This window comes from Triticum dicoccoides, chromosome 5B (genome assembly GCF_002162155.2).
Source record: "Triticum dicoccoides isolate Atlit2015 ecotype Zavitan chromosome 5B, WEW_v2.0, whole genome shotgun sequence".
In the NCBI taxonomy this organism is placed as follows: Eukaryota; Viridiplantae; Streptophyta; class Magnoliopsida; order Poales; family Poaceae; genus Triticum; species Triticum dicoccoides.
The window spans coordinates 575,973,038-575,988,312 of NC_041389.1; the positions used below are offsets into that span (position 1 = coordinate 575,973,038).

The window sequence follows — 15,275 nt, forward strand, 5'->3', positions numbered from 1 at the left end:
ATAGATGGATCTTGGTGAAACCGTAGAAAAATTTTTAATTTTCTGCAACGTTCCCCAACAAAAACAACCCGAACGTGCTAGTGTACGCTGGTGACCTTTGGCAGTTCGATGCTGATTATTTGACTCTGATAATACTACACGCACGGAGGGAAACAACGGACCCTTACGGACCCCACCCCGAGGATATCTTAATTCGTTAAAATTGAACAGGTAAATAAATTTCTGGATGAGTTACGTAAACATCTAAAACTAAAAGATACTAAACCTCAATTTCAAAAAATTATATCTTCTAGCAAGACATTCACCGAGCAAGTGGAAATCCTTTTGAAAGAAGCTATTCAGAAACAGCAGGAACGGTTTTCTCTTCAATAACAAACCAAATTTCAGCCAATCACTGCTAACCACTCCGTTAATCCCCCGTAAACAGACCGTGAGTGTAGCATCTCTCATCTGACTCTCGTCAAGCCATCTCGCAGGCGAGGATTCGTATGTTTGACAATGGCATGCTGTATTTTCTCGTCGTGCTCAGGAACGAGTTGACCATTCACATTAAATACTTTTCATATAAGAAAAAAAAGCCTTCCACAGAGGGCTTCCTCGAAACATCAAATACAAGGATGGACATGTAGTTGCGCACGTGACGACTGACAATACAGTATCAAAGTACTCTAACTAAGAACAACTCGGTAACGAGAAAACCAACTAGCTACTAGAAATTTTGTGCTGCGAAATCAACTGCTTCTTCGAATGCGACGAGTTATTTCCTGCAACAATAGGACAGGTTTAGTCGAAGCGAAAGCACTGCAAAAATCTATCAAAGATGCAGGTAAAATTAATCTTCTGAATGAGCAGATCAGGGCACGTACATATTTTGTTGAAGCTGGCAATGTCGCAGCTCTGCACGAACTCGTCGACGGGCTCGGCGCAGAGATGGTCCTCGATGAGGTCGTCGACGGACACGAGATCGTCGACGATCGTCAGCATGATCTGCATCTTGCTCATCCCGTACCCAACCGGAACAAGCTTGGCTGCGACAACAAGGTGGCACGCAATCCAGATAAGCGCCCTAAATTAAGTGCTTGATTTAATTTCACGAGTGGATAGACAGCCGCGTAATTCAGAGCTAGCAGCAAGGAAACCAGACATACATGCACCCCATGTCAGCCCTTCCATGGCGACGCCTCGTACGGCTTCCTCGAGCTTGGCCATGTCGGTCTCGTCGTCCCACGGCTTCACGTCGAGCAGAACCGACGACTTTGCGCCCGCCATCGATTCTCTGTTGTAAATAGTAAGTAGGGTTACACAAGTGTCAGAAAATTAAGTGTTTTTTTAAAAAAAAGAAAATTAAGTAAACTATAACGGCGCCATGAAAAAAGAGCTTCTGATCTTATTACTACAAAAAAAAAGATTTGACCCAGCATTGAGACATGTTTCATTGTTTATCTCCGAAAACACGTGTGCAGGCGATGGCGGCGGTTTGATGGTGGACTTGGTGTCGACGAGGTAAAGGCGACGTGACGCAAATCAAACGCTACGACGGATGGAAGACTATAGGGGAGGCGAGCGGAGACTCACCGGTGGAGGCGCCGCAAACCGACCGGCTACGACGAAGGCGACGTACGGTTGCCGCGACCGAGCTCGGTTCCGGAGAGGGGGCGGCTAGGGTTTGGAGCGTTTGGCGTACGTGGTGAGCCCCCGCCAAATTAAATAGGCATGCAGCCGAGAAGGCCGACGGCGTCACGGCTCGGGAGGGCTCCGTGCGTGCCACGATCGGGCGTGTCTAAGTCGAATCCGGACAGGACCCGCCTCGTGGACATTCGATCCACGGCGCGTACAGCCGCTTCGAGGTTGATGGAAGGCGGTAAGCTATTCCACACACACACAAAAAGCTATTCCAGAAGAAAAAACTTCATACGTGCTATATGGCCGGCAGCATACGACACGCGTGTTCCGTTTTGCGAGCGAGACGGTAGTTTTTTTTTTTCGCCGCACTTCTCTCCTGCTTTTGGCCGCACAAGAATGCAGGTCACGTCGCGAATCGACGTCCCATCCCATGCGCCTGAACCGCACGGGTGCGGATCATGCGACCTCCCAGGAAACAAACATCAGCCTGTGACTGTCTACGCGCGCGACGCCGGCGCGGCCCGAGCCCATGGCCCCCGGGGCAGCCTCCTCCTCCGCTTCCTGCTCTGCTCATCGTCGCCACATATATGGCCGGCAGCATACGACACGCGTGTTCCGTTCCACCCGGGGTGGGGGCAGCAGGTTGGGTTCACCTCACGCTTTCTCTTCGTGATAAGATTGCACGATTTCTCGTCCCTCCCCGACTCCCCGTCGCCCTCTCTCTCTCACACAATCAGGCCAACTCCACCGCGCGACCCTATCCTGTCCGTCCCCGTCCGTTTGAGATAAAAAAGACAAACGAGACGGCCCAGCGCGTGGGTGCAAACGGACTTTTGTCCGTTTTGTGTCCGCTTTCGACCCATCCGCCGCCCAAGTTTGCATCGTTTTTGGGGTGAAACGGACACCACGCGGACGCGCGGGTCGTCTGCGCGTGTCCTCCCCTGGCCTGCCCATCGGTGGCACAGGACGGGCCTTTTTCTATCCGCCCCCCTCCCTCCCTCCGGCCGCATCCACTCCACTCTTCCTCACTCTTTCCCTCTCCCCCCTCGCCGTCGGCGGCCGCCCGCTGCCATTGCAGTCGTGCAATTCGGACGCGCGCTTGCCCAGCCCCTTTCTCTCGTCGCCGCCGAGCTACCCAAGCACAGCCACCTTGTTTGCGCACCCGCCGCCCGGATTTGGGGCGGATCCGGTCGGTCTTGAGCTCGCCCGGCTGTGGGAGGCCGGGCCGCGCCATGGACTGGTCGGGTACCTTGCCGGAAGGCCCTGGCAGGGCCGCAAGGTCACATGCAGGCAGTGGCTCGTCCTCTAGCCGCTCGGATCTGCACCGTCGGTGGTCCGCCGGCAGATACGCGAATGGCGGTCGACCGAGCTCGGTGCTTGCCCAAAAGCTCGTCGGCGCACCGTTGCCCCTCATCAAGTGCGACCACTGCCCAAGGGTGGTCGTGCGCCGCGAGTCTACAACGCCGGAGCATCCCAGATGGGTGTTCATCAAGTGCTTAAACGATGGGGTATGTGCTCTTTTAGCTTCGGTTTGTGCTCTTGAATTAGACTAGTGGTGCTAACTTTAAGTTTTATTGTGTAGAACGGATGTAAGTTTTGGTATTCGGAAGAAGAGTACATCGATATGTTGATAGAGCGAAATGTAGTGCATGTTCGTGCACTTTTAGCTAGCCTAGAGGCTTTAGATGAGACAAGTGCACTTGTTGCTAGATTAGAGTCTAGGCACGATACTACGTGTGAAGAAGCAACAAGGCACGATACTACGTGTGAGGAAGCAACGTCGACTTCTGGCTTGAAGAAGAAAGGAGGAGGCAACGTCGTGCCTCCTCCACAGATCAACAATGAGTGCATCGAGAAGGCGCTAACTCAACTCAAGGGAGCAGTTATGAAAGTTGGGTATCTTCTCAAATGTATTCTTGTGGTTCTTATTTTCTTTGCCCTTGCTTTACTAGTCAAAATGTAATGATGTATTGTCATGTACCAAAAATAAATGATAAAAAAAGTTTAAGGACTTGCAAAGAAATATACGCGGACAGGATGGGGCAAATGGATGCGGCCGCGCGCTGGACGCACGGCCACGGCATCTTAGGACACGCCCAGACACGACCGCAAATCCCTCCCCAAACGGACAAAATCCGGACAAAGCGCACGTCCATTTGAGGTCACGCAGTGGAGTTGGCCTCACTCTCGGTGATCCGCGGTAGGTTCTCAGAATAGCAGGGCATAATGCGCCCGGCAGGCTGGCACCGCCTGCCCATATGGTCTTACAGGCATGGACTTTCTGCAACGGAACTGCGCCAGCGCCAGGGATGCGACCCATTTTATCGTGAGCAAAAAAAAAAAAACTAAGAACCCAGGTCACTCTAGTAGGTTGTATTTAAGGCTCATGGCTAAAGTAAGCACAGCAACATGCAGCCCGAACATGCCGGGTACTACTATCAGAGCATGGTTAATAGTATAGCCAGCTGGCTATAAGCCAGTGCCATGTCATCTACAGCTCATCTTATAGTCAACATGTACAATAATAGATCAAAAGAGTGTACTACTTTTTTATTATGTGACCCACCTTTCATTCTCACAAAGTGCCTAGGAGCACGTGCTAGAGCTGGCTCTTTACGAAGAGCCCGCTTATTTTCTCTCTCCTCTTCTCTTTCCTCCAACTAAGCACAAATATATTAGTTTATTCTTTATAGCCCGCTGACTTAGCTCTATTATACTTGCTTTCAGTGGGCCAGGCCAGGCCAGGCTAGGCTACGCGTGATTAATTCCAAACCCAGCCAATCAAACCATCTCAATTCTACAGATCGAGAACAGAGAACACTAGTCACGTGTGGAAAACATGCATGCTGTTGTTTATCCTTTCCGGAAAAGAAAACACGCTACTGCCCATTGTTTTTTGCACGTACTCCCTCTGTAAACTAATATAAGAGCTTTTAGATCACTATTTTAGTATTCTAAACGCTCTTATATTAATTTACGGAGCGAGTAGTACCTAAAGAGACCAACCGAGTTCGCACCCGCATCGCCGCTACAAAAAGCACAAATCACCAATCTTCAGCAGCAGGACAGACAAGGAGGAACAATCAGAATCCTTCTTAACCATGCCAGGGCTTAGGCTTCCAGAGTCTTTCCTTATGATTCTCCTAAAAAAAGTGTCATTCCTTATGAGATCGGTGGGCGGCCCATAGTCTACGGACCAACTAGATTGGCACCCCCTAGTCCAGGATGTCATTGGGCTATCCGTCGGACGAAGGGGCTCATCTTCATCTCTGGTTCCTCCTCGGACGACGACGACGATGAACATGTCTCTGACTTCGACGACTCGGACGATCCACCTGCTGCGAACGCCTACAATTATGCCGGCCTACATCTCTGGTTCCTCCTCGGGCGACGAAGACGAACATGGCTTTGACTCCGACGACTCGGACGATCCACCTGCCGCGAACGCCTACAGTTACGCCGGCCTACATCTCTGGTTCCTCCTCGGGCGACAACGACGAACACAGCTTTGACTCCAACGACTCGGATGATGCACCTGCCGCGAATGCCTACAGTTACGTCGGCCTTCATCTCTGGTTCCTCCCCGGGCGACGACGACGGACACGGCTCTGACTCCAACGACTCAGACTATCCACCTGCTGCGAAAGCCTACAGCTACGTCAGCGATCAGAAGGGCAAAGGCCCGGCGAGGAAGTGATGAATCTCCGCCGTGTCTGTCATTAATTTCTAGTTTTTTTGGTACTCTAGCTAGAACCTGCCCGTCGTGTATATAGATTATGTGAACCTATTTTCGTGATTCGTTGGTGATCTTTTGGTGATGGGAATGCGCATATCTATATCCCGTTTCATAGTCGGCGTGATGATCTACGTACTTTTATTTACTTTGCATGCTTAGTATGAATATAAAAGACCTTACAAAAAAATACAAATGTAAGTCTGAAGCCGCCAACCAGAGATGCATACGGCCATTTTAGTATGTTAGTATGAGTAAAAAAACTCCGTGCATCATCTGTCAATTCTAAGAATTGAATTCGGGTCATTAGGCTGCACAACCGCATGCCCGACCACTGAGCCACGGCTCTCTTTGCTACACAGATGTGGATGACATAAATTAACGATTGTCCGGTCAGTAGCGTGTCCGTGGCGTTTTAGGGCCGGATTTGATAGATGCTCTTAGAGCATCTCCAACAGCCGCGCTTCGCGCCACGCGCTAAAAACTAGTTTGTCGCGCGCCGTTCGGCTGGTTTTGCGCGGCCGCCAGCGCTGGCTCCAACTACCGCGCTAAAATGCAGCGCACGTGACTCGCCGGGGCATTGCATATATGGCATTTTGGACACAAAATGAATTTAAAACATTCAAAATGCAATGAACATGACATATAAAATTTCACACAAACAAGTTGATGAATAAAAGTTCATGCCCACAAGTTCAAAATCATGCCCACAAGTTCATCCAAGCAAGTTCAAAATGCAAACCAAGTTCAAGACACAAACGAAAGACACATCAATCCTCTTCCTCGTCTTCGTCCTCATCTTCGGAAGACGATTCTTCCGCCTCCGAAGATGAATCTTCCTCCCTCTCCTCATCGCGCACCGCATCACGTGAAGCTCCGACGGTGTTGGTAAGATTTTCAACGGCATCTTCATGGAAACGTGTGTGAGAAGGCACATCGAAAGACATTCCGCCCATGGCGGCCGGAGGTGCACCCATGCCTCCCATGAGAGAAGCAAAACTCATGCCTCCCATGGCGGCCATAGCGTCGGGGGGTGCTCCAAAGCCACCCATGCCTCCCATGGCACCTAAACCGCCCATGGTACCTCCGAAGCCACCCATGCCACCCATGGCGCCAAGGCCACCGCCACCCATTGCACGAATCATGGCTCTTTTTTGGATCAAGACTTCTTCACGGGCAAGATTGGCATACTCCTTTTGCGCCTCATTGAGGTTAGATGTGTCCAAGAAGAACAAGTGCTTCTCCCATTTCAACAATCTAGTTCGCTCCTTATTGCTCACGTTCCTCTCCTCCAAAGCCACCTTCCTCTCCTCGGTCGCCACCCTCCTCTCCTCGGCCGCCAACCTCCTCTCCTCGGCCGCGCATCTTGGTTCCATGCCATTTTCCTCACCTCGTTGGCTTTTTTTCTTGCCTTCACAATAGCTTCCATAGCATTTTTGAGCTCAACATCTCCTTTCCTCTTTTTCTTTTCGGTTTTGTCTTTCTTGCACCCATCCAGTCGTTTTGGCTTCGAGTATGAAACCGAGTTGGGTGTGGGGCTTCTCTTGCCGTCATCACTTGATGCATCCTCCTCCTCCTCATCATCATTCAACTCAATTGTTCGCTTGCGTTTGTTGCTCAAATGCAAATCATCCAAATCTTCATGCTTCTTCCATTTCTCATCATCCTTCAATAATTTATAGCAATGAGGCAAGGTAAAGACCCTTCCTTTCTTGATCTTCCCCTTCTTGGTTTTTCTCTCCTCTTTTTTGAACAAGTTTTGTGCAATGTTGTACTACATGAAAACAAAGCAAGTTAGCACTTCGAACACCAACAACAAGTATGATGAACATGTATGAAATGCCACTTACTCTATCGTCCTCATTTGTGCCACTTGGGTTCAACTTGTCAACCGCCTTTTGTGCGCCCACTCACTTTTGACAATCCGAGTTGATTGTCGACCATCGGGACCGAAGTGATCTCTCGAAGCGGTCAATTCCACTCACGTTGTGAACATCAAAGTGTTCTTTCATCCGCCCCCAATAAGCATCTCTACTTTGATCACCTCCAACGGATGGATCCCTCGACACTTGCAACCAAGTATTGCATAGTAAGATGTCATCGGCGTTGGTGTAATTGCCCGCTCTTCCTTTCGGCGCGTCGACAATGCCCTCATCCTCATCGTCCACCCCGAACTCATGGTCTTCGAAATGCATGTCATTGGTTTGAGACCAATGCGAATTGTTGGATCCAACACCCATAATTGACATGTATGCATCATCGTTGAGACTACAAAGTTTTTTGAACAATGCAAATAAGCTATCTATATGAATGCATTGAAAAAATAACAAGAAAAGAAAAGTTGGAAATAATTTCTACCTTGGGGGCATTTCGTCGAAATGTTGTGCGCGTCGGCCGCCGGCTCAACGAGTGAGCTCGCCGGTGCTTCGGTAGCCGCCGCGCCCATCGCACGCCCTGCAAGCTTCTTCCTCATCGCCTTCGAGGTGCCGGAGCCGTCCGCCGCCTTGTTCTTCTTCACCGATGTCTTGCCCTTCTTTGGCCGCGCCGCATTGGGGAGCTTCGAGGAGGGGGCGGCGGCTCGGGCCGGCACCGGCGCGACGCCACCCGCCGTCGAGGTCATCCGCGGCAGCATGAAGAGGCCGCGCGCGAGGCCGATGGTCGGAGGAGCTCCGACGGAGGCGAGGCCAACGCCCCCCGCGCTAGGGTTTGCGGCGGCGGCGGCAGCAGCAGCTGTGGAGGGGTCGCGACTATAGGATTGGGTGAGCGGGGCGCCGACGCGTGCGTCCATGGGTGCAGTTCGCCGGCGCCGGCGCGCACGGGGCGTAGGAGGCGGAGAGGAGAGAGTGCGGCGCGAGCGCTCGAGTGTGCCGCGCGCGGAAGCGGGCGTCCCAAATACACCGCGCGAGATAGCGAATCCGACCGCGCGCCCAACTCTTTATACCGCGCACGCGGTTATTGCGCGCTCGCTGGAGCCACCCGCTGGGTTGCGCGCGCTAAAATGACCAAATTTGCGACGCGGCGCTTGTTTATCGCGGCTGTTGGAGATGCTCTTACGAGCCAGCACACGTAGCTCATATTTTCGAGCTGAGACATTCGTTGTTTTCTCCTTTATTATTTTCAATCATTTCTCCCCTGGTTTGGGCGCACAAGAATGCAGGTCACATCGCGAATCGCCGTCCCGTCCCAGCCCATCCCACGCATCCAAACCGCACGGGTGCAAGACCGGAGAGCCGTCCACTCGTGCGACCTCGCAGGAAACAAACACCAGCCCCGCCAGTGCCAGTGCCTATCTCTATCTGTGCGCGCGACGCGACCCAAACCCATGGGCCCGGCACCGCGCGCCGCCCGTCGTCTCTAGAAACACACACACACACACACACACACAAAGCAGAAGCACGACCGAGTGTACACTGTAGTCTGTACATGGCCGGCAGCATACGTACAACACGCGTGTTCAGTTCCACCCGGGTGGCAGGTTCGCCTCACGCTTTGTTGATAAGATTGCACGTCCCGATTTTTCGTCCCTCGCCGTCGCCCTCTCTCTCGGCGATCAGCATTCAGCACTAGCAGGTTCTCAGGAATAGCAGAGCACAATGCGCCTGGCACCGCCGGACCATATGATGTACAGGCGCAGGCGGGTACGTTTTGCAACGGAACGGCGTCAGCCACAGCCACAGCCACAGCCAGAGCCAGGGATAGATACTAGCGGAGCGAGGGTTCTTTGCCCGATCTGGCACAGGCAGTGAACGGCCGTATGCAAGGCGCAGGGTTAGTTAAGAGCCGGCTTAAAGTAAGCAGCGAACATGCAGCCCGAACATGCGGGGTGCTACCAGTGCCCAGTGGGCCAGGCCATGCGTGATTAACACCAAACCCAGCCAAGCAAACCCATCTCCATTCTCTGACCAAAAAGAGCTCTGATTATCACGTGTGGAAAACATGCATGTTGTTCTTTATCCTCTCCGGAAAAGAAAACACGCTACTGCCCATTGTTTTCTGCACGTACTACATATACAGTACGTAAAGAGACCAACCGAGATCGCATCCGCATCCTCATCGGCCGCGCAAAAGGCACAGATCACCAATCTTCAGCAGCAAGACGGAACAATCAGACTTATCAGAGGAGAGATAGACGACGCGGCCAGGGGCAGCCCAGCTGGGACGACACGTTAACGAACCGCCAGCTCGCCCTCGCGTCGCGGCTCGCCCGCTTTTTTTCTTTTCCCTTTTCTCTCCTTTGCTTGTCTTGGTCGCTCTCAGCCTCGCACCGCACCACGCATCCTTTCTCCGCCTCCCTCCCTTCCTCACCCCCCTCGATCTCTCCTCCCCTCCCTCTCCCTTCCACCATCCCGCAACGACCCTGACCATCGACGACCCATGCGCCGCTAGCCATGCAGCCAGACCCGGACCCCGCGTCGCGCCCGCGCCAGGAGGGCAGCCCGCCGCCCCCGCCGGACCCCATGCCTACGGAGGAGGAGCAGGCGGCGCCCGAACCCAACCCGGATGCGGAGGAGGCCAAGGACGCGCCTGCCGAGGAGGTGGAGGAGGCGGTGGACCAGGACGAGGAGGTCAAGGGACGGGAGGCGGGGGTCAAGGATGGGGAGGAGCAGGAGGAGGAGAGGAGGGGCAGGGGGCGGAAGCGAGGGAGGCGGCCCGGCGCGCCCAGGGGGCTGGTCATGGTGAAGCGGGAGCTGCTCGCGCGCTGCATGACGTGCCCGCTCTGCAACCGCCTCCTCCGCGACGCCACCACCGTCTCCGAGTGCCTCCACACATGTGAGCCACCAAATTCTCCTCCCCTTCCCTCCCTCCTCTGCCTCCGCCGCGCCACGATTCGGCACGCACGCTACTTCTCCCCGACGTCCCTGATCTGGCCACCACGTACGGCGCATCCAGGACGTGGGATTCGGCCCCGCCGCCGCCGCCGTGGCCCCTGGACGTGGGCGCCCGTCCGCTCCAGCGCGCTGACGCCTCGCCGGTCGCCCGCGCTGGGATTTCGCTTAATTTACTACAGCTTGCCGGGCCTGGCTCCCACCTCACGTCGCATGAGGAGTCGTCGTCGTCGCTCGCTCGCTCTGTGTTTACGTGCGTGGCCTCTGCTTCCGTTTGTCGGTCATCGATCTGCATGGATGATGCCATGTCAATCTTGAACCTGCCGCGCCCTGGATCGCTGCTGCTGCTTCATCCGGTTCGAGTGCTTGCCATGATGCCTCATTCATGACCAAGATTTGGTTACGTCTTAGTCCATTATTTATTGTCGACTCTTGAAACGCTTCTACTACCATTCGTCCATGTCCACTCTCTGTTTCATTACGCCTCTGCCTATTCTGGGGCTAACTAGAAATAACTGACGCCTACTCAGCATGGAAGTTATCACTGTTACGATCTCGGAGTTGCTTCTGCAGCACTTCTGTTGTTTCTTCTTTCCTGGGTAACCGTGATACTACTTTTCATTGTTTACTCCATGGTATGTTCTACAGATACGTGTCTGACCGTATCATTAACTGTTGAGCTCAGTGTACAACAGAGTAGTAATATAAGTTGTGCGAAGCTAATGTTTCCTCTATTTACTGATGAGTATTTACTTCACTTGTTACTGAATTTATTTATCTTACGTTGTTCGTTATTTCAGAGCTCTAATTTTGCATTTGATGCAGTTTGTAGAAAGTGTATATACAAGAAGTTTAATGACGAGGAGGTAGAGTCCTGCCCAGTATGTGACATTGATCTTGGCTGCACTCCAGTCGAGAAGCTTAGGTATGCTTGTGCTCACGACTATGTACTCCATTATTTCCACTTTGTTTGTTCACGTACATCTTAAGGCCAATATAACTGTGCGCGGTACTGCCAGTTTTCACCTTATTGTTAGCTTTTCTGGATATTTTTGTTATCATAGTTAGTAGTACATGTAGAACTTATTAGCTTAGTTCAATTTTTCGCTAGCAAAGTTTGAACACAATAGGAGCCTAGGAGGTAACACACTGGAATAAAGCGTGCAAATCTTGTAATCTGCGGTGGAACTTAGTAACCATCTGCGTAAATCCGGTGGACACATAGATTTTTAAGGCCCCTCACATCTTAGAACTCTCAGCAACACACCAAGCAATTTATATGAATGCTGTAATACACCAATACTGTTTGCTTCAGTTGTATGCTGTCTACTCCCTCCGTTCCTAAATATAAGTCTTTTTAGACATTTCAAATGGACAACAACATACGGATGTATGTAGACATATTTTAGAGTGTAGGTTTACTCATTTTGCTTCGTATGTAGTCACTTATTGAAATCTCTAGAAAGACTTATATTTAGGAACGGAGGGAGTAGTTTCTACGCTGATGATAATGCAATTTGAAACCATAAGGGCCTATTTCGGCGGTAGGCTGTTGTGTTTCTGATTGGCTACACTTGTTGCCTTTTATACAGACTAGGATTTTTGTGCTTAACCTCTTCCAACCTGAATAAAGATTGGCTCTTGGGCCCTTCGGGATAAGTAATTTGAAATAGAGATTCCCACTTGTCATAATACTCTACTAAATAAGAGCTTTCTCTGTTTCTTGTTTTGTTGCGGTGTCTTTTTCAGTGCTTCGATTCTAATTTTCTCCCTCACTGGACTATATTGGACTGCTGGTAGCCTGTGAAAGTGTTGGTTGAGGTCAATTTCATTCATGGCCTGCAAAAACAGTCAGTTTGTCATACTCATTGTTTGCCTGTTAAAATGACCTGGTATATTACCATAATATACACCTAAATAGTTCTGCAAAGACCCTAACAGTATGTCAATCTTGATGTGACTCCAGTCTGCATTACCTGCTGTGGGAGTGTGTGGTGGTGGTGTGTGTGTGCGTGCCTACGTTGTACTTGGTGTTTCTAAGAAAGACCCAAACAGTATGTTTTTTTTCTAATATATGTATTCCTTATACTGATATTTGTACATTTTCTGCATTCAGAGCTGACCACAGTCTGCAAGATGTAAGATCCAAAATCTTCCCCTCCAAAAGAAAGAAGATTAAGGTTGAAGATGTTGCATCTCCTGATTCACCTCCTAATAAAAGGAAAGAGAGATCCATCTCTTCATTAGTGGTCCATACACCTAGATTAACACCGACAGGATCGACTGGACGGCGGACAAAGGTAGTTACCAGGAAAGCTGCTGCTTCCTTGCATAGCCTTGGTCCTACCGTTGACAATCCTGTGAAAAAGGAAAACAGTGACAAGAGTGCTCATAGCTCAAGCTTGCCTGCTAATTTGGGCAAAGTGCCAAAAACAAAGAGACAGGTAAACAAACGACACATTAGCATCTTCATGCTAGTTGCGTTAGTTTTTTTTTAGAAAATAGTTGCACTGGAGTTAGCTGTGGAATGTGCACCGTGTTCTCAAAACAACAATTGGTATTAGCTAGAAGACTGTACACCTCTGCAGTAACTTGAACCTTTTTTCTCCAGATATTGTCAAATGCGGAGGAGGCATCTAACTATTCCAGCAATAAAGATACTGAAGATGATAGTAAGGACATGGCAGATAATGCTGAGCTCTGGAGACCTTTAAATTGTTTGGTCGAAGCTGCAAACAGGACAAAGTCCTTCAGGTCAAGTTTACAAGGTTCAGGTGTTAAAAGAGAGCAGCTTAATGGTTCTCCCAGTACCACAAATGGCATCAAAACAAACCCAAAAGAGCATCCGAAGAGACCCAAAACTGAGGATGATAAGAAAGATGCTCCAGTTCCACCAGTGACGCTAAAAAGGAAACTTAAAGGGACTGGGCGGAGAAGGAGCGGACTTCGAGCTCCAGCCGATGGGGATCCTGATGGCGCACTTACACAGAACGAAAAGAGATTCAACTGCATATGGTTTTCGTTGGTTGCGTCACTCGAACAGTAAGCATAATCAGTTCATCACGCCGTCAAAGTGTCACTTTTGTTTTAAATTTAGAAGAAGCAACAACTCGCACAGGTTTGTATCTTATCTTCTTGTGCCACTATATTTTTCAGGAAAGGGGACTCACCTCTACCACAGATACCTTCACACTATTTGCGAATAAAGTAAGCTCGTATTTATACTCTGTTTTTTGTGGATCTGAGGTTAACGAGTTTTGTTTAAATTTATAAGCTGGGTTATTAGTAGATATATGATAGATAAGCACAAACCTCAGTAACCTTTTTTCACCATGTCTTGACATGTTGATTGCTTCACATTGAAATCAGACGTTAACCTTCTATAAACAGCACCATAAGGATGCATTTGTCTTGCATATTTCTCAACTATATCCTGTGAGAGTTCCCTGTGGCTAATGCACTCATTGTTTTACACCAGAGATGCAAATATACCTGCTTCGTCTATCCAAAAGTACCTCGTGCAGAAGCTCAGTCTCCCGAGTGAGTCCGAGGTAAGAGCGGCATCTGTGTCATATATGATGCATAAATAACTGTTTTATGCACAGCTGGATTTTTTTTGTATAAATGACTGGGATTTGAAATATAAGTTTCTTTTCTAGTCTGGATATAGCAGAGTTACCTCATTTCTGCTATCTGTTCTCCAATATGATTCGCTTCTTGCCATTTGAACAGTAAAGCGCACTTATCAAAATTCATGTTATATCGATAACGGGGAGTAAAATTCGTATAGCTTGAGTTTGCCGTCTAGGTGCTTTGATGAAATATGCCGACCAATAATAAAACTTGAAACTTTTGAAACTGTCGGCTTTCATATGCTCATCACACATTACCATGCAATAGTTTCACTGCATATTATATTTTTCACTCTCATAATAGTAAACCAAGCCTAGCTCAGTTAGTGGATGTAGAGTCCCACCACCTAATAGTTTTGAATTCGCGGCATGTGCTTACTTACTAAAAGAACATGTAGTTCCTCCTACATGCTGTTTATATCTTTTTCCTAAGAAATATATGTAACATCTGGCTCTCAAGAACATTTTGCACAAGGATATATCAGGCCAGTTTTTTTGAACTCTGCATGCCCCTGTAAGCACAACTGGTCATGTTCACTCACATGAATACTACTTAATCTTCATATTTACAGGTGGAAATAAATTGCTGCGGGCAGCCAGTGAACCCTACACAACCTCTGCGCAATTTAGTAGAGTTGTGGCTGAGGGGGCGATCAGCACTGACAACACAGGCCATTGTAGGCTCCCCCGCGGAAGAGTTTGTGATGGTGCTAAATTATGGACGGCCAAAGCCCATGGAACCTTTGAGTGCACAGTAATGATTCAACCCATTTCCTTTCGAAAGGTCGGGTCTTTTCTGCCATAGCCAGCCATTTGCTGGGCCGATGGAAGAGGTTGTCGAAAGATGAAGTCCCCGTTGGTACACAACCTCGTGATGTGGCTGGCTCCCTCGACAGCCAGCCCTCGGCGACATATTCATGTATTCATTCATGTTGGTAGGTGTTGTTGTTCTTCGATTCCATTATGACATATTTTTTTCTTATTTATTATACACCAAAGATAGATGAAAAATGATCTTTAGATTGGATATAAAGAGAGGGAACAGTCTCAACCATTGATGCTTCTGATTGTAAGAGGTGACTATGACTATGAGTGGATTGAAAATTGCCATTTGGTTGTGTCATGACTTGCTGTAGCACCACATGTATTTTATTGGGTACTTGCACGGATGCTAAATTAAATGCTGTTATAAAGATGTAGGGGGAAATTGGTACTGGTGTTATGTTGGATTGTACAATGTTGGTCTTCCTAGCTTTACAGTATCTCGAGAGGCCAGACAAGGGTTTCAAAGTCAAATTTTACCTGAATCATATTTGTTTTTTAGGGCAGTATCCTGAATCATATAGATGTGCTACTTTTATTTCTTTCTAAGAAAGCCCATAATTTTTTTGTCAATGTTTAATGCATTTGATAGCAACGAAGTACTCCCTCCGTAAAGAAATATAAGAGCGTATAGATCAC

The 15,275-nt window shown here is 49.3% G+C and overlaps 2 protein-coding genes across 2 annotated transcripts; one reads left to right on the forward strand and one right to left on the reverse strand.

Moving 5' to 3' along the window:
• Nucleotides 1-513: 513 nt before the first annotated feature.
• Nucleotides 514-1,269, reverse strand: LOC119310154 (elongation factor 1-beta-like). Its single transcript, XM_037585991.1, has 3 exons — nt 1,149-1,269; nt 867-1,028; nt 514-764 (listed from the first exon to the last, which is right to left on the reverse strand). Coding segments are annotated over exons 1-3 (285 nt in total). The 3' UTR covers nt 514-762.
• An 8,325-nt stretch (nt 1,270-9,594) lies between these two features.
• On the forward strand, nt 9,595-14,955 carry LOC119311740 (E3 ubiquitin protein ligase DRIP2-like). Its single transcript, XM_037587438.1, has 7 exons — nt 9,595-10,126; nt 11,008-11,107; nt 12,299-12,626; nt 12,794-13,224; nt 13,339-13,389; nt 13,661-13,733; nt 14,387-14,955. The coding sequence occupies exons 1-7, from the start codon at nt 9,745-9,747 to the stop codon at nt 14,570-14,572; spliced, it is 1,551 nt and encodes a 516-aa protein (XP_037443335.1). The 5' UTR covers nt 9,595-9,744; the 3' UTR covers nt 14,573-14,955.
• Nucleotides 14,956-15,275: the final 320 nt, after the last annotated feature.